At 35.3% G+C, this 19453-nt stretch overlaps 1 protein-coding gene across 1 annotated transcript; it reads right to left on the bottom strand.

Annotated features, from left to right (window-relative positions):
• Positions 1-643: 643 nt before the first annotated feature.
• Positions 644-16394, bottom strand: LOC124542025 (putative fatty acyl-CoA reductase CG5065). Its single transcript, XM_047119982.1, has 12 exons — positions 16199-16394; positions 12950-13107; positions 9934-10024; positions 9104-9249; positions 7985-8094; positions 7381-7464; positions 6637-6745; positions 5811-5887; positions 4428-4590; positions 3603-3753; positions 1797-1903; positions 644-767 (listed from the first exon to the last, which is right to left on the bottom strand). The coding sequence occupies exons 1-12, from the start codon at positions 16391-16393 to the stop codon at positions 680-682; spliced, it is 1479 nt and encodes a 492-aa protein (XP_046975938.1). The 5' UTR covers position 16394; the 3' UTR covers positions 644-679.
• Between the last annotated feature and the right edge of the window lie 3059 nt (positions 16395-19453).

Genomic DNA, 19453 nt, shown 5'->3' with positions numbered 1-19453 from the left:
TTCCTCGCTATAGATTCTCGAGTCAGTTCAACCCGAGAAAGCAAATGAATGTAAATCGACGTGTCAAATTGATGAATATATTGATCATATGATATTACAAGTTATTACGTTTGTGTAAAGATCATATTCGCATAAGAAATAAATATTGAAAATTTGGGATAGCGTACTTAATTCGGATGTGATCGGTTTTACAATATTGTATAAATATATATGTATGTTTCTTTTTTTTTAAGAAACCATATGATATAAACTGTCTTTTCTTGTATCCATGCAGTCGGTATTGACTTAGTAACTCTTTTGTAGGGCAATATTGACGGAACTACGACAGGATCCCAGAAAGCGCTCAAAATACCTCTGTAGCCAAATTAAAGAAACAAAAATTTTCTATAAAATTATTGAGTTTATGATTGATGCTATCATGATGCCTTGGCAATGAAACGATCGTTCTGGCTATTTATTTTCCAATTTTAATATATGTAAATAATACAATTGAGCCGGTTTTTCTCAGGTTAGGGTATTTCCTTTTCCGAACCAGTGGTAGTGTTTCATTTGACAATCAATAAGTAAGTAAAATGCTTCTTTATTAAATAAAGGAAATAGAGTAACAATAAAACAATACATTTATAATAACTTAAATTTATTTACCACCTTATGTTAGTTGAAAAAAAATGCTAATATATTATATAAATAATATATACATGCGATACATAGCGTACGCACACAACGCATAAACAACTATCTTCATTGTTATGTGGAGGTAGTACAATCTGAAACAAATATATATGTGTATATAATATGATGATTTAAATGTGTGGGAACTACATTTCAATATTCTCATTCGTACATGCGTTGGCGTCCACAGACGCGCTCCGACTGAAGCAAAATCCAAGTCCCGCCTTATTTATACGACACGAGAAGCGGCAAGCGCGGGTGGCGCTCACCTAGCGCACTCCAACGGATTTTCTTAGCAACTCACGAAATGAACATACGAAATTGCAGCGTCGGGATTGTTTGAAAAATCGAACTTTTAATTCGTCGTTCAATTTCTTAAATATTTTGAATTATAATATACAACTGTAATTGTAAATTTTGTCTATATATATCGACACATTTGCCGAATAAAATTATTCCGATCCGACCAGCAAGAAGTGTCCTTTCTCTCAAGAAAAAGCCAGAAGTAGTACCTACAGCAAATTAGCTAGGGACCAGTACCCCCACAAATGAAATATTCTGCTATATCTCGGTGTAAACTGTTTAAAAATAGAACGTTCAGCGTGCAAGCTTTATTTTAGTTTTTAAACTTATGTCTATTGCTACACAAACCACTATATGGACCCCATAAAAAACATCATGCCTTAAATCCTCAAGTTACAATAATCTGTCATCATCATCTCAACCGTAGGACGTCCACTGGACATAGGTCTCCCCTAAAGATCGTCACGACTGATCTTGTGCAGCCCGAAACTAGCGACTTCCAGCGACCTTCACTGGGTCTGCCTACCCACGCTACGTGTTCCGGTTGGTGGTCACCACTCGTGAACTCGTCTGCCCCATCGGTTCTTCAACCAATGTGCCATATATGTCAACATCTTTGGGTAAATATATTATGTCCCATGAGCCCATAATTACAATAGTTAATCGACACATGGTAAGCTCTCTATATTGTATAGAGAATTGCTTTGTGATGGTAGCATATGTAACTTGGTCGAGGCTAAACTAATCTCGTAAAACGACAATCCAAAACCACTCCTAAAATATTATACGAATATGGTACAATTTCATTTGATCGTACTGACCGTTGGTGCAATTTCCTGGCTTTCGGCAGAGTCGATTCATCTTCCTTACAATAATATTTGCGCAGCCCTTTTATGTAATTCCTCATATAGTCATCGACGTTTATTTTCTGAAATAAGTAAATAGAAAAAATGCATTAATACATTAGTTTCCGCTTTCTCCTGTCGTCAGTTTTAGGGGTTATGGTGGTCAATTTCAAACATAGCTTATAAATATGCAGAGGTGGCGTAAGTCGTTGAAATCAGAAGTCGTGCGGCCTTACGATGCAAAGGGCCTCGCGCCCGAAATTGGAAAAAAACAAGGGCTTCGCAAACTCTTTCCCACATTTAAATTGTGAAAAATGTTTTGACGACCTCCATGGTCGAGTGGTATGTACACCGGTTTTCATAGGTACGCCACTCTAAGGTCCCGGGTTCGATTCCCGGCCGAGTCGATGTAGATTACCATTAGTTTTCTATGTTGTATTGGGTCTGGGTGTTTGTGGTACCGTCGTTACTTCTGATTTCCATAACACAAGTGCTTCAGCTACTCACATTGGGATCAGAGTAATATATGTGATGTTGTCTCATATTTATATTTATTTATTTATTTATAAAATTCGATCTTGCGCCGCGACTGGTAATAAACAGCCAAGGCCTCGCACCCGAAATTTGAATTTGAAAACAACATAACATTGGCATCACAGTAATGAAAAAAATCAAGAGCCTCGCAAACTGTATCTTGCCCACATTAATATTCGATCTTGCGCCGCTACTGTAAATAAGGATATATAAACTATTCAGACCGAAGTAGCAATAAAGATACACAAACCTTTTTTTATGCAATAGGTTTGCGGATGAGCATATGAGCCACCTGATGGTAACTGGTCACAATAGACAAGCCCATAGGCACTATCAGAAATATTAACCATTCCTTACATCGTCTATCTATCGTCATCGGGAACTAAGATGTTACGTCCCTTGTGCCTGTAGTTACACTGGCTCACTCACCCTTAAAACGGGAACACAACAATACGTAATATTGCTATTTGGCGGTAGAATATCTGATGAGTGAGATACCAACTCAGACCGGCTTAAATTTGCGTATATCATGCAATTTTCTAATAACTCAGCTGTATATTTACAACAATATTATGTATATTCACAATAACATTGATCACTTTGATACAATCAGTGATAATCATTGTATGTGCACTAGGAGTAAGCATAAGCTTATAACGCCAAGTTTCCGACTCCGCAAAGCCAATAAATCCTACTTGGGGCAAGGTATCCGTTGCTTTAATAAAATTCCGCAGACATTTTTAACTTTGCCGTTTCGTAAATTCAAATCGTTTGTAAAAAACAAACAATACGTTGGTAAAAAAAGTATATTATTCGATACAAGATTTTATAGATGATAAAAAAGCGTGGAGTTAATACGTGTTGACTTCCAAGCAGGATATATTAATTTTAATAATTGTATTAACTAACATGACTTTGTATTTTTTAAATGTTAAAAAGTAACTACTGAGTTTCTTGCCGGTTCAGCACGAGATGAATTATAAACACAAATTAAGCACATATATATAGTGATGCTTGCCTGGGTTTGAACTCGCAATCAGCGGTTAAGATGCACGCGTTCTAACCACTGGGGCAACTCAGCTCAGATTAATCAAGCTCTCGACCAATTTTATCGCTTTAATTTGCTGTCAAATACTGTTTATTAGGCTTTTCTCCTCTTATAGTTGAAATAGAGTATAAGAAACGCAGCATCCATATTTGATGCCGCATTCGGAACCAAACTGAGCTAAATGTTAAAACAATACATACGCTTATACTGGTGTTAAATATTTCTCGTTCTTCTTCTGATATGCGATTTTCGAAAGACCTAAAGTAATCATTCCTGAACTTCCAATCCCTTGATGTGTAATATTCCAATAAATCAAGACCAGCTGTGAGGCGCTTGACCACATTTATCATACTGAAATTGTTAAAAAAAGTTAGTCTATACCGACATATTAATAATAATAATCAATGCTTAACGGTTTATTCGCTTTTCTTAAGCACAGTACAGTAAAGTAACAGCCTGTAAATTACCCACTGCTGGGCTCAAGCTCAAGCTCCAATACAGGTTGGTAGAATACACATATGGCAGAATTTCTATGAAACTTGACACATGCAGTTTTCCTCCCGATTGTCTCCTTCACCACCGAGCATGAGATGAATTATAAACACAAATTAAACACATGATTATTCAGTGGTGCTTGCCTGGGTTTAAACTCGGAATTATCGCTTGAGATGCACGCTTTCTAACTGAACCGACATCTCAGATCTAAAGCATTAAATAAAAAAAAGAAAGAACAATCAACCAGGAATCCAAAATATGAATATCATCAATTAGTTATGTTCATAGATTCTCACAAAAAAAGGTTATTTCATTTTATAAGTATGGAAAAAAAAATTGCATTAGTAAATTATCCATATTAATAATATAAAAAAGAAATTAACTCTATTACCGAATTTAATGAAATTTTATATGAAGCAAACTTGAACTCCAAGAAAGAATATAAAACTACTTTTTTCGCCTAACACATGACAACCGACACCCTAAAACGCGGGCGAAGCCGGGACGACTACTAGTTTCTTATAACTTACAATGTCTTTTTCCCCAGGACGAACAGAATTAAATCTATGAAGTATGCAGGTAGGATGTGGGTAAAGAATGCGTCAATTTGATGTTCGATCTTGTACTTTTTTCCTGTTGCTACCGGATACCACAGGCTGTAGGACAAGGGGTATTCTTTCAAATATTTTCTCCCTGAAAACAAAAGATAAGCATAGTTTGATAGAAGAGTATCCTGACGCTGAGTAACAACGATACCTGTGTGAGAAAATATTAATGATCATCAATTATTCATTTTTTTTAGATTCTATTCACGCAAAAATACTTTGGTAAAGATGGGATTTATTAATATAAGGTGATAAAAAAGCGTGGAGATTAGTTCCACTCGTTGGTTTCCAATCAGGATGTATAAATTGCTGTCGAAACGCTTGACCCTTGGAGTAGTGGTGCAAAAAGCTTCATCAAAAATATAACACCTCGCCTCATTGCCTCCACTGGTGACAGGAGGGCTGGTTCGTTTTTTGCCCAGAGGATCGGAATTGCGATTCAACGGGCAAATGCTGCTAGCATTCTTGCACTATTCCATGCGGTCAAGATTTATACGGAAACTAGTTTTAGTTCATATTTGTATATATATTTGCATTTAATGTTATTAATTCTTATGTTAATAAATGTCAAAAAATGTCTTATTTAAAAAAAAAACAACCCACCATTGTATTTTTAAATTTGGACAAAGAGTTACTACTGAAATTCTTGCCGGTTCTTCTGCAATCCGAACCGGTTCGCTTAATATAATTTATTAACTGAATGTTCAACATTCCTTTTTTCGCTTTGCAGATATTAAGAAGATTCTGTTCCGTTATTAAAAAAGGAGAAAAAATCATCGAATCAAACCAATTCAAAAATGTTTTTGTCAAAGTATCAAAAATAATTATAGTCGTATTTCAAACACTAGTGGAATTAGTAATCAGTACCGTCTTAACCATAAGGGCACCACGTAGACCCAAGGCTTTAATTTTTTTTTGGGCGGACGAGTATATTAGCCACCTGATGTTAAGTGGTGAACATCACCCATAGACAATGACGCTGTAAGAAATATCAACTATTCCTTACATCGTCAATGTGCCACCAACCTTGGGAACTGGCACCTACAACTACACTGGCTCACCCTTCAAACCGGATCACAACAATACTGATTACTGTTATTATTATCAGGAGGGTCACGAAACGCTATATACATCATATTAAGTCACTCAGCCTTATAACCAAACCCAATAACACATAGTATTGCTGTTCAGCGGTTAAAAACATGATGATACATATGCTGGCTGGCACGAATTCCTTTCATCACGTAAAGTCAGGTTAAGACGCCAATGACAATCGTAATACTAAAATATTATTAAAAACATACTCACAATACATAGAACTTTCCAGCCACGTGATTGCGTTTATTCCAGATTGAGTTATATTGCAGACTCGGATGTCTTTGGGCCTGAAAATATTAGTAAGGATTGTAAGTAAAGGCCGAGATGGCCGAGATGGCCGAGAAGGCCTCAGAATGCGTACATCGTAACCTGTGTTCAAACTCAGGTAAGTAGCACTTAATTTTCATGTGCTTAATTTGTCATCTCAAAACATTGTCGGCATGTGTCCAATTTCAGCAAAATTCTGCTACATGTGTATTCAAGAATGGCCGCATGATAGAATATGGTCCAAACCTTCTCCACAAAGTAGAGGTGGCCTTATTTTTTTATGGTGTAGGTTGGCGAACGATCATATGGGCCACCTGATGGTAAGTGGTCGCCATCACCCATAGACAATGACGCTGTAAGAAATATTAAGTATTCCTTACATCGTCAATGCGCGACCAACCTTGGGAACTAAGATGCTATGTAGTTAAACTGAACACAACAATAGTACGTACTATTGTTTATCGGTAGAATATCTGATGAGTGGGTGGTACCTACCCATGCGGGCTTGCACAAAGTCTACGTAAAACCTTAGCTCAGAAATAGTAAATTTACAGGCTGTTAAAAATAAATGTCGTCATCCAGTATCAAAAAACTAGCTATGGTATCCGTGGCTGAAATACCAGAGTATGTATATAGTATGTCCCTTAAGCCAATAATTACCCTGTCTCACTCAGCCCTCTTATCAAAATACCATGACTGATGGCTTCTATGTGACATTACCACCAATATAATTAACGTTTTTCTTTATAAATATATAATGTATCCTTACTTTTCCACGGCAGTGAAGTATGTCAATAGAATCAGCCCATTGATAGCCAAGTCAACCGGAACTGTGTCGACTTTTGTTGAATCCAGGCAGTACATTGTATGCAATACTCCTGAAAAAATGCCAAAACATTATTAAAACTATAACATATAAGGTCAGTAATCTTAGTTCCCATAGACAAGTTAACCAATCCTGTCATCGCTGATGCGTCACCAACCTTGGAAACTAAGATGTTATGTTCTCTTTTGCTCGTATTTACACTGGCTCACTCACAACCAACATCTTTGATGTTCAATCAATGTCATTCATAGCCAAATGTTTGCTTTGTGGTGGTAGATAGCTTATAATATCGTAAATTTTTTTTATTAATAAATAAATACCTTGTGCAATGATGTTGTAGTAAACAGATATGTTATTAACGCGCAAAAAGTGAAGACTAGAAAACGTCCTAATTGGAACGTTTGCCTTTAGTCGTTTTACGTAGTAATACGTTATACTGCATCATAATTATCATCATATAAAACATCTAGTTATCCCTTTCACTTATTGTTTTTATCAAGCTATCTTTTTTACTTGTAACGAAATGTAAAAATAAACTAAAATAAACGGTCCCCGGCGCGGCACACTTTTTCTGTTGCTTAGTATGGATATAACACATCTGCTTATTAGAATATCATTGTCCTTGTGTTTTAATTATTTTACTATTTATATTCAGTAATAAAAAAGAACTAGTGTCACATGAATTACCTCTTGACGCTGCGTAGATAACACCGGTAGGACCATTTATATTGTCCACCCAACCTGGCAGTGGTTCCTTCAACGCTGGTACCACTGTCAAAAATGGAAAGGAAAACTTACTATAAGGATATTATGACAGATATTGAAATGAATCCATCGCGATAAAATATATATATCAATGAGATATATATTTTTTGATTATTTATTAGAAGTAAAAAAAAAAAGCAATATTTAATTTTTGAAGGTAGTTTTTCATATGAATTACTGGAGTTACACCAACCAACATAATAATAACAACATAATACAAAAGTTTGCATTTGGTGGAACATGATAAAAAAATCGAAAGCTGTTTAGTGTTTCCCCAGAAAAGGTCCAGCCCCTCTAACTAACTATCTATATTAATATTATAAATGTCAAAGTAACTCTGTCTGTCTGTCGTTCTTTCACGATCGAACCGCTGAACCGAATTTGATGAAATGTGGTATGAAGCAAACTTGAACTCTAAGAAGGACATAGGCTAAATTTTTTGCCTGACGCATGACAACCAATACCCTGAAACGCGAGCAAAGCCGTGGAACTGGTGTATATATATGTAGAAAAGAATGTCACTTACCAATTGAAGGCCTACCAACAGCGATGGGAAATTTTCCGACGAACGACGACAGAATCTGCTCAGCCAATGACTTGGTGTAACCATACGTATTTGGGTAAGGCTTGATTAATCTGTAAGTTATGTAAAATAATGTAAGTCTGTACATGTTTTCTTGGTGGTAGGACTTTGTGCAAGCCCCTCTGGGTAGGTACCACCCACTCATCAGTTATTCTACCGCCAAATAACAGTACTCAGCATTGTTGTGTTCCGGTTTGAAGGGTGAGTGAGCCAGTGTAACAGGCACAAGAGACATAACATCTTAGTTCCCAAGATTGGTGGCACATTGACGATGTAAGGGATAGTTAATATTTCTTACAGCGTCATTGTCTATGGGTGATGGTGACCACTTACCATCAGGTGGCCCATATGCTCGTCCGCCAACCTATACCATAAAAAAATGTCCCATTGCTGGGCTTCGTTCTACATTAAAGGCTTATTCCACTACATTTCTTGTATATACCTACATCTATACTAATAATATAAAAGTCAAAGTAACTCTGACTGTCTGACTGACTTCACAATTAATTGCTTTTCGCTGACAAATCTTCTAGCTCTTAAGAATACAAAATAAACTACAAACTTTTTTAAAGGCCCAAACAGGCTTTCATCGCAGATTTTGATCAGTGGCTTTACAAGCTACTCTTATAGCGAAGCAGTAATTTTATAGGAGAATATTTTTACGTGATTGGAACATTCTAAAAGCTATTTAGGTATACGTTCAGGGTCAGACGTGAGAGTCTCAAGGCAAAATATTATTTTTTACAAGCTAATAGAAAGACTGGTGACAGGAGGGCTGGTTCGTTTGCCCAGAGGATCGGAATTGCGATTCAACGGGGAAATACTGCCAGCATTCTTGCCACCATTGCACGCGGTCAAGATTTATACAGTAACTAGTTTTAGTTCATATTTGTATATATTTAAGTATTTAATGTTATTATTTATTATGTTAATAAATATTTTACTATAGAAAGAAAGAAATACCCTATCGATCAGTTTTTTATTCAAGCCACTGCGGCTGTAATTCTGGAAGCTCTCCCTATAAATCGGTCCCTGTATAGGTTTACCCTCATTCCTACTTACGTTGGTTCACAGCTGGCCAGTAGTTCATCGTCCATCCATTTCAAGGATTCAATCACGTCGTAGGGGTTGTGTTTCGATGGGTACATTTTTTCCTCCAGGATTTCAACACCGTCATGGCAGAAAGCCGTTGAAACATGGAGAAATACCTGAGCATGAAAATATCTTTTTACAATTAAATATTTTTTCAGACAAACAACTAAGTGATTTAGTAGGAAATCAACAAATTCGAATTCCTTTATTCAATATAGAAGCATTACACTTACATATTGATAGTCAAATAAACACTACCACCGGTTCGGAAAAGGAAACACCCTGCTCTTAGAAGAACCGGCGAAAGAAACTCATATCTTATGTCCCAAGGTTTGTGGTGGATTAATGATATGAGGGGTGTCTACCATCATATGTCCCATTTGGAAAGAACTTTATATCTGTTTTATTTAAGAGGTTATATAATGTTACAGAGCAACCCTAGCCTTCAATATGGTATTATGACAGTCGATTCTATATCATAATTTATATCACATTATTATTGCATATTATGAATATAGCAGGTACTATTGAATTTACTTTATTATATACAATTATTATTGTATTTATTGGTCAATAATGTGTTAAGCTGTGATTAATATTATTTTATATGGCATAGCATTTAATACTGGCATGTAACACTACTTCTTATTATAAATATGATTGAGCTGACATATGAAACAATTGGACGATAGCGTGGCATTCTAACAAAAGATAGAGAGATTGGAGCATCATTGTAAGACGATAATATTTTTTTGGCCATCCCGAACTACTGAAATTACACTAGATGTTTAATACATCACCTCCAATTTCTTCATCCTCTCTGCTATTTCCAGGGTCTTCAGAACTCCGACTGTATTGTGGGTAACTGCTTCCCTGATCGGCATTTTGAAGCTGGAAACATAATGAGACCATATCATCTAGTGATATTATGAGGTTTCGTAATCTTTATTGGGTACTTTCGGTAGTAAAGAATAAATTGAGGAATTTGATCATATAAGCACATTATTATTTTATTAAATTAAATTTAAAAGTAGTAATTTTAAGTAAGTATGTGTATCACGTGACCTATACGAGATGCCGTGGTGTGACGTCATATAGGCAAAAACTGACACACAAATATCATCTGGAACTTAAATGAAAAACTTTTCGAGAGTTTTAATGCATTTGTACGCTAAAAAACGATAGCAATTGTGATTTTTTTCGCAAAAAACACCAAATAATACATATGGCCCATTCTGAGAACTAAACATGACAATTTTTACTAAACTTATATTAACACAGAATTACCAAAATTGAGTATCATCAATTTTATTGTTAATTTCTCTGAATTATTAGTCAGAATAACACATAGGCTATCACCAGTAATCGAAAGTCATCAACATCAATACCAACAGCCTGTAAATTCCCACTGCTGGGCTAAAGGCCTCATCTCCCTTTGAGGAGAATGTTTGGAACATATTCCACCACGCTGTTATATACATGTGGCAGAATGACTATGACATTTGTCACATGCAGGTTTCCTCACGATGTTTTCCTTCAGTAATCGAAATTTCTTAAAAAATACTTTGATTGCTGTCATGATTTACAGATTAAAACTATTTATTGTTGTATTTTTTTTTGCAAATACAATAGAGTCCAAGGCTAGGATGCATTTTTACCAATAACAGCAAATCATCCAAGGTCAGTGACGCGTACACACAAATTTGGTTTACCGTATCTATTTCAATTATAATCATATTTATGAGTATGTATGTATTACAATATAGCTATTACTATGTACATACATAAAAAGTACCATTTACATAATAATAGTGTACAAATAAACAAAATCAAAGGTTAGATTAGAGTACTTGAATAATTAAATTACTTAATTTCTTGGTGGTAAGGCTTTGTGTAAGCCCGTCTGGGTAGGTACCACCCACTCATCAGTTATTCTACCGCCAAATAACAGTACTCTCTATTGTTGTGTTCCGGTTTGAAGGGTGAGTGAGCCAGTGTAACTACAGGCACAAGGGACATAGCATCTTAGTTCCCAAGGTTGGTGGCACATTGATGATGTAAGGAATAGTTAATATTTCTTACAGCGTCATTGTCTATGGGTGATGATGACCACTTACCATCAGGTGGCCCATATGCTCGTCTACCAACATATACCATAAAAAAAAATTAAATACCCCCAAAAAGACCTCTTTCTATCTCTGACTTTCGAGAGAGATCGGAGATTTAAACTATGTGTTTAAAGTATTACAATATTAAAATTGATTTCTTGAGTAATTTCATTATAAATTCTAGTAAAATTACCATTGTTTTTATTGTATATTTGTTTTCTATTTTTAGAGTTCTATAATTATTTATTCTGTTTGTATGAAGCCTTAAGCCTGATTTGTCTAAGTTTGTTCTAGCTAAAGTTTTTAGTAATAATTTAAGAATATATATCACAATGCACTGGACACGACAGAGTACACGACTCTTGTTTGCATTGCTTTTGTGAATATTCTAATCAAAATCAAAATAAACTTTATTCAAATAGGCTTTAACAAGCACTTTTGCATCGTCAAATAACAATTAAGTGAAGCTTCCACCGGTTGGGAAAGTAGATTCTATCGAGAAGAAAAGGCGAGAAACTCAGAAGTTACTCTTTTTCAACATTTAAAAAATACAAAGTCATGTAAGTTAATACAATTATTTAAATTAATATATCCTGCTTGGAAGTCAACAGGTATTAACTCCACGCTTTTTTATCATCTATAAAAACTTAGATAGTGTTTCAAATAAATAAATAAAACTTTTTGGAAAAAAACCTGGATTTAGGCTCAGGTTACCACCAAGTGAATTTCGTGTATTAATGAATTCATTATAATGATATAGTTAAAGGAACTTCGCCTGATACACACACCATCACTGAAGTCCACCGACTTTTGTAATAATCAAATCAAATCAAATCAATTTTATTCAAGTAAACTTCACAATGAAGCGTTTTCGAATCGTCAACAATTAAATACTACCACTGTTTCGGAAAGCAGCTTTAGAGAAAAGAAACGGCAAGAAACTCGCATTGCTGCTCTTTTTACAATGCTGTTGTAAATGTGCAATTTACAGTAATTAATGTCCTATGATGGAACCCGAGCCTAACGCCAGGCGTTTCTTTCTAAAAATTACCTTTTAATGAATAATATGATTTATTTATTAATTTAGTCTTAATAATCTTTTTAAATTTTGAGAATGGTAAATTGATTATATTTACCGGAATCTTATTATACATATATGCGTATACCATTGCCCAAAAACGTTCTCTTTATCGTATGCAAACGGAAACGAGGGGTTACAAGTTAATTCTTATTTCTTGTATTAATAGTATGTATATCAGCATTGATGGAATATTTTTTTATATTCTTTTGTATAAACATTATATTATCATAAATATATTGTGAATCAGCCGTTAATACACCAATTTCTTTAAATTTCTCGCGTAATGATGTCCTAGAGGTAATTTTGTAAATAGATCTGATAGCTCTTTTCTGTAGAATAAAAACAACTTCAATGTCTGCTGCATTACCCCAAAACAACATTCCATATGACATAATTACTAAAAGTAATTTTCACAGTCTAGCAGTACTTATATCCGTGAGTAATAGAAGATAAATAATCTTTATTAATATTATAAATGCGAAAGTAACTCTGTCTGTCTGTCGCTCTTTCACTACCAACGCAAGAGAGAACGCAATAAACTCCAAGAAGGGACATAGGGTTATTTTGGCAGACCCATGCCAACCAACACCCTAAATCCCAAGAGAAGCCGTGGGAAAAATAAATTACCTGACACAAGCAGCGTTGTTGATGACAATTTGACATTCTCGTTCCAATTCCTCCATGTCTGAGGCAGATATACCCAAACCTTCCTCCAATATATCACCAGGGATCACCCTCATTTTGTTCAACACCTTCGGATTTTGTTTCAGAAGATTTTCGAAGATCTGAAAAATATATTTGAGAAATAATCGTAAAAAATGTATATGGAGGTCTAGAGCTTCGTATCTCAATCGTGAAATGTCGACAGCCGATGATAAGCCATTTTGATACTTATAAACATATGATATATATGAACCTGGGCGATCAAACTTCGCTGCGTTCGAATGATGGGTTGTAAATAATAATAAATAAATAAATAAATATGAGACAACATCACATACATTACTCTGATCCCAATATAAGTAGATAAAGCACTTGTGTTATGGAAAATCAGAAGTAACGAAGGTACCACAAACACCCAGACCCAAGACAACATAGAAAACTTATGGTAATCTACATCGACTCGGCCGGGAATCGAACCCGGGACCTCGGAGTGGCGTACCCATGAGAACCGGTATACACAGCACTCGACCAGGGAGGTCGTCATTATGATTGTCAGTGCCGTAAATAACCTTTTCTGCGCCCTGTGCGAGCTTCTATAACTGCGCCCTATTTAAGCAGACCCTTTGCCTATTTTACTGTCTCACTCACTAAAACTTAAACGCAGGTTCACTACTGCAAATGCGTTGCCCATTAACGATAAACACTAAACACAAATACGCTCGTGCGCTGCCAAAAAATGAGCGCGATGTATTTTTTTAATGATAGCAGCTAGCTAGCATGTAAGTACGTTTGTATTGGAATCGAGTACTAGAGGCTCTTAGAGCGGAATCTTAACAAGAGCAAAACGAAAAAACAATAGTCCTGCCCAGTCCGTCTATTCTTGCGCCCAGAGAGTCTACGCCCTGTGCCTGGGCACCGGTGGCACCGCCCTATTTACGCCACTATTGATGGGACAAAGTTGCTCACTGAGCCTCAAATTAAGTCTGAAGTCACTAGAAATATACAATTTCACATATAACCTTTCTTGTTTCACAAATTTATATAAAACAATTCGGGGTTAAATGTATACACATATCAATATAAGTATTGCTCATTTACCATGTTGGCTCCGGCAACAACTTTTATTTTACCATTCCTAACGTAAGGGGCTTTTAAGACCTCATGTAAAAACCATCAAAATAACGGCACGGAGCTTATTTGACCCCTTAACTTTTAAGAAACTCAAACTCGATGTGATATGATGCTCAAAGAAACCCCGTATCAAGTAGGTACAACATTATAGCATTATGATAATATATTACATGTACCTATAATTACACTGGCTCACTTATTCTACTGCCGAGATGGCCCAGTGGTTAGAACACGTGCATCTTAACCGATGATTTCGGGTTCAAACCCAGGCAAGCACCACTATATACATATGTGCTTAATTTGTGTTTATAATTCATCTCGTGCTTGGCGGTGAAGGAACATCGTGAGGAAACCTGCATGTGTCTAATTTCATTTAAATTCAGCCACATGTGCATTCCACCAACCCGCATTGGTGAAATATGTTCCAAGCCCTCTCCTTAATGGGAGGGGAGGCCATTAGCCCAGTAGTGGGAAATTTACAGGCTGTTACTTTACTTTTTTTCTCATCCTACATACACTGGCATCGATCTTTGATGCAGAAATAACTGGCAAGTAGTACCAACCAGACAGTACAGAACCAAGATCATTAACAATTTTATAATTAACTTTTAAATAAGTAATATCCGTCTGAATTAATTATATTTCATTTTAATAATAAAAAAAGTACATTTTATTGAAGTTATGACCAACATATATGTTAATATTATACATACAATGTTTATGTATTAAGTCGTTTGAGAATTAAATATGTTACATATAACAATGTAATAAAAGACCTCCATAATATATTCAGAACTGATCAAGAGCGAGCATATATATGTATGGGTTCCGTAATGTTTAGAATATTATTTTTTATATTAGGATTATATGATAGCATTTTAAATATCATCCAAATATAATTGAATTATAAATCAAAGTCTTTTAATAATCTCTAGGTTTTGAATCAAATCAAATTATGCTTTATTCAAGTAGGTTCCAAATATAACAACAACTATAACTACGGTATGTAATCGTAAATCGACTTTTAAGTAGTCTAATATTTTTCATTTCATTTTACTTAAGAGGATTCTAAAAATGTGTTGAATACGCATTTATTTTTATTAGGTTTTAGTGCATATTTATTTATTTTAAAATAGTTGTTTTATTTGAAATCGGTTTTTTCTTTTAGTTAAAATTTTTATTTATTAGACGTTGAAAAAGAGTAACTACTGACTTTCTTACATGACGTGTAAGACATGACGTGTATGTACATTACTCTCGACTTTGTTACATGACGATTCAAATGTGCTTGTAAAAGCGAGCTTGAATAAAGTACATTTGGATTTTTTTAACACTATAAAATCTCTTCAATTTGGTTTAAAAGAACAATCGTTGCCAATATTTGGAGAAGGGAAATATACTATTTGAAAGATTTGGATCAAAAATACCAAATGGTATATGGAAGACTTTACAGTATTTTATTCGTATCTTAATCGTGTTATGTCGACAACCGATGATAAGCCATTTTCAACCGACTTCAAAAAGGAGGAGGTTATCAATTCGTCTGTATTTATTTTATTTTATTTTTTTATTTTTTTTTTATGTTTGTTACCTCATCCTAACCTACACTATATCTATCAAAAAACAATACGAGAATACTTTAAGAAATATGTTTCTTACAAATTACCTTTTCTACGATATTATACTGGGTCAATCAAGAGGCTCGTATCGCTTCTTTCTTTTGATTGTTGAAGCGTGTACCCGTGGCTGACACCGGCTCCAAATATAACAATAACTATAACTACGTTATATAATCGTAAATCGACTTTTAAGTAGTCTAATATTTTTCATTTCATTTTACCTAGGAGGACTCTCAAAAATATGTTAAATATGCAATTATTTTTATTACTTTTTAGTACATTTTTATTTGTTTTAAAATAGTGTTTTGTTTGAAGTCGGTTTTTCTTTTTGTTAAAATTTTATTTATGATACTTATAAACATAAGATATATATGAATCTGGGCGATCAAACTTCGCTGCGTTCGAATGATGGGAAATACACTATTTGAAAGATTTGGATCAAAAATACCAAATAGACTCCTACCTTATACGAGAAGAATGTGTCCAGTCTACTCTCGGCGCTTTGTCCTTTTTTCTTCCTGATCAAAATGTAGATTTTCTTCAAATCTTTACAGGATCTGAGTAGCTTTTCCACCAGAACCTTGCCCATGAATCCGGTGGCTCCAGTGATGAAGATCGATTTCCCAGCATAGTACTCCGCGACACCGATAGATGGCATTGTGAATCTGCAATATATTAGTATGTATAAAGTAACAGCCTGTAAATTTCCCATTGTCGTTCTAAGGCCTCCTCTCCCATTAAGGAAATGGTTTGGAACATATTTCACCACGCTGTTCCAATACGGGTTGGCGGAATGCACATGTGGCAGAATTTCTATGAAATTACACACATTGAGGTTTCCTCGCGATGTTTTCCTTCACCGCCGAGCACGAGATGAATTATAAACACAAATAAAGCACATATATATAGTGGTGCTTGAATGCTCAATTAAACATCGGTTAAGATGCACGCGTTCTAATCACTGGGCCATCTCAGATCTTTGTGTTTTTTTACTTAAAGGGAAATTTAGTTAGGAACATTTTTCGTATCAAATACAGCCCAATATCTGAACTAATATTACAAATTAAAATGGTCTGTAACTCTATCGCGGTCTTTAGAACCGATAATTAATATATTACCATTATATATTAATATATTACCATTCATATAATTATAATTCATCTCGTGCTAAAGGAAAACATCGTGAGGAAATCTGCATGTGTCATCTAATTTCATCGAAATTCTGCCTCATGTGCATTCCACCAACACGCATTGGAACAGCGTGGTGGAATATGTTCCAAACCCTCTCCTTAATGGAAGAGGAGGCCTTATACCGGCAGTGGGAAATTTACAGGCTGTTACTTTACTTTACTTTATATATTAATATAATAAATGTGAAAGTAACTCTGTCTGTCTGTCTGACTGTCGCACTTTTACAACCAAACCGCTGAACCGAATTCGATGAAATTTGGTATGAAGCAGACTTGAACTTCAAGAAATGTCATCAGGTACTTTTTCCCTGACATCTGACAATCAACACCCTAAACATCGCCGCGGCACACTTTGGTCTCCATTTAAATCAACACCGTACCAAGTCCATGCATATCCAACAAATAACTTTATACAATTTAATTATAATAGTAATTATTTATCACCAATTAATAACTTAATTGCGTCACAATACAATGTGAAACAATATAAAACTAAAATAGAACTTACAAGTAACACGTATTCTAAGTATGATATACCAAAAAGTTGTGTTTCTTTTTATGTACTTGTAAAAATAACACTTGAATGTTTAATGTAAAAACTTATGTTACGTTTTAAGTTGGAATTATGTCAATTTGTTATATTATCGATATTGTTTTTGGGCTTTGTGCAAGCCCGTCTGGGTAGGTACCACCCACTCATCAGTTATTCTACCGCCAAACAACAGTACTCAGTATTGTCGTGTTCCGGTTTGAAGGGTGAGCGAGCCAGTAACTACAGGCACAAGGGAGATTACATCTTAGTTCCCAAGGTTGGTGGCACATTGACGATGTAAGGAATAGTTGATATTTCTTACAGCGTCATTGTCTATGGGTGATGGTGACCACTTACCAACCTATACCATAAAAAAGGAAAGTAGTTAGCAAAGTTATTAGATATTTCCTTGTGTGTTATGAGTATGATGGAGATGCTGCAGGGAATTGGCGTGAAGGTGGACTTTGTGGTCAAAGAGAAATCTCATAGGAGAAGTTCGAGGGTAATTAATATATATAATTGAGTATATATAAATATATTTATATTTATAAATTCCAATTTATAATAGTTAAAACTTCTGACGATTATCATACATTTTCATGGGGAGTTTTTTGATTGTAGACCATATGGAATACTTCTTACCTCTCTAAGCTAAAACTACTTATTATGGACTGCATTAAGAAACATATGGAAAACGCCCCGAGCCACACTTGTAACCTATGCTTAACCTACATTCCCTGGTTACTTGAATAAACGGTGCATTTGTAAAAACAACCAAATCAACACTTTAACAATGACACATAAATCCACACGAGCATAATTTAAATTTTTAATATTGCGACTATAAGATGTTTCGACAGCACACCCAAAGCTAAGCGATACGACGCTATTTGATACACTAGCTGCCCTTCCCAGCTTCGCATAACTGGACATACGATTTTCTTTTTGTTGCTTTTTTCCGACATGTTGTTAAACTCTAATATACAGTTGACAATCACTATATTTCTTCGAAATATAACTTTAACCCTTCGGGTGCCTGGTGGGTCTGACAGACCCGTCACTTCAAAAAATCAACGATAACTTTTAAATTTTTGGAGCAAACCTGCAGCTGCACTCCTGAGTAGCTTCGCGATACAAACTAACGGCTATTTTGACTACTCTCCCGCTGTCCGCAATGTACACCCATCCGAACAACACGCATTTTGTGTGCGCTTGGGCCTCAGGGACCCGACCAGGCACGCGGCGTTTTAATAATTTAATATTGTTGATTTAAACATAAGTGTTTATTTTTATGACGTAAAATTAGAGTCTTTCTATTTTTTTTTAATGTGACTTTGTAGAAGAACTTTAGTTTCATTTTATTTTTATTCATATAACTAAACAGCTCTAAAATAAATATAAACACATTATTTGGCGTTCTGACAAAGGAAATAAGTAAAAAACAAGCATTGTGTTACCGGGTCCCACAAACCCACCAGGCACGCCATGTAAGTTTTACCCACCAGGCTCCCGAAGGGTTAAACAGACTTTTCAATACCCCGCTTCCCGCGTTCGCGTCTCCAAGATGGCCGATTCGAATCCCCCACGCCACCAAGTGGCCACCAGTGTGACCAGTTGATAAAAAATTATATACTCAAAACCTGATGAATCAGTCTGTTTATTAGTGAAAACCGCACGAAAATCCGTTCAGTAGGTTTGGAGTTAATTGCGAACATACAGACAGACGGCCGGTTGTCTTTGTTTTATATGTAGTGATATTGGCTTGACTGTATGTAAGTGAGTCATGGATAAACAGAAGATTTTGTGGAACTGATATATAGCCTCGTAATCTTCTACGCTTCAGTGATGTGGACCCTGGGAGAAGGTAAGAAGAAAGATGCCTACGAGATGTCGTATTCAAAATCAAAATAAACTTTATTCAAGTAGGCTTTTACAAGCACTTTCGAATCGTCATTTTACAATTAAGTGAAGCTACCACCGGTTCGGAAAGTAGATT

The sequence above is a fragment of the Vanessa cardui genome, chromosome 29 (assembly GCF_905220365.1).
Source record: "Vanessa cardui chromosome 29, ilVanCard2.1, whole genome shotgun sequence".
In the NCBI taxonomy this organism is placed as follows: domain Eukaryota; kingdom Metazoa; phylum Arthropoda; class Insecta; order Lepidoptera; family Nymphalidae; genus Vanessa; species Vanessa cardui.
The sequence above is the reverse complement of the archived record's forward strand: the minus strand, read 5'-3'. Positions and strand labels throughout refer to the sequence as shown.

Bases quoted from the DNA above. Each gene is read 5' to 3' on its own strand.
- LOC124542025 (XM_047119982.1), bottom strand. From the start codon at position 16,393: ATGCCATCTATCGGTGTCGCGGAGTACTATGCTGGGAAATCGATCTTC. The intron at 8,095-9,103 runs GTAAGTAGGAAT...CATAACTTACAG, and splicing joins CTGGCCAGCTGTGAACCAAC to ATTAATCAAGCCTTACCCAA. The intron at 6,746-7,380 runs GTAATTCATGTG...GCATTTTTTCAG, and splicing joins TATCTACGCAGCGTCAAGAG to GAGTATTGCATACAATGTAC.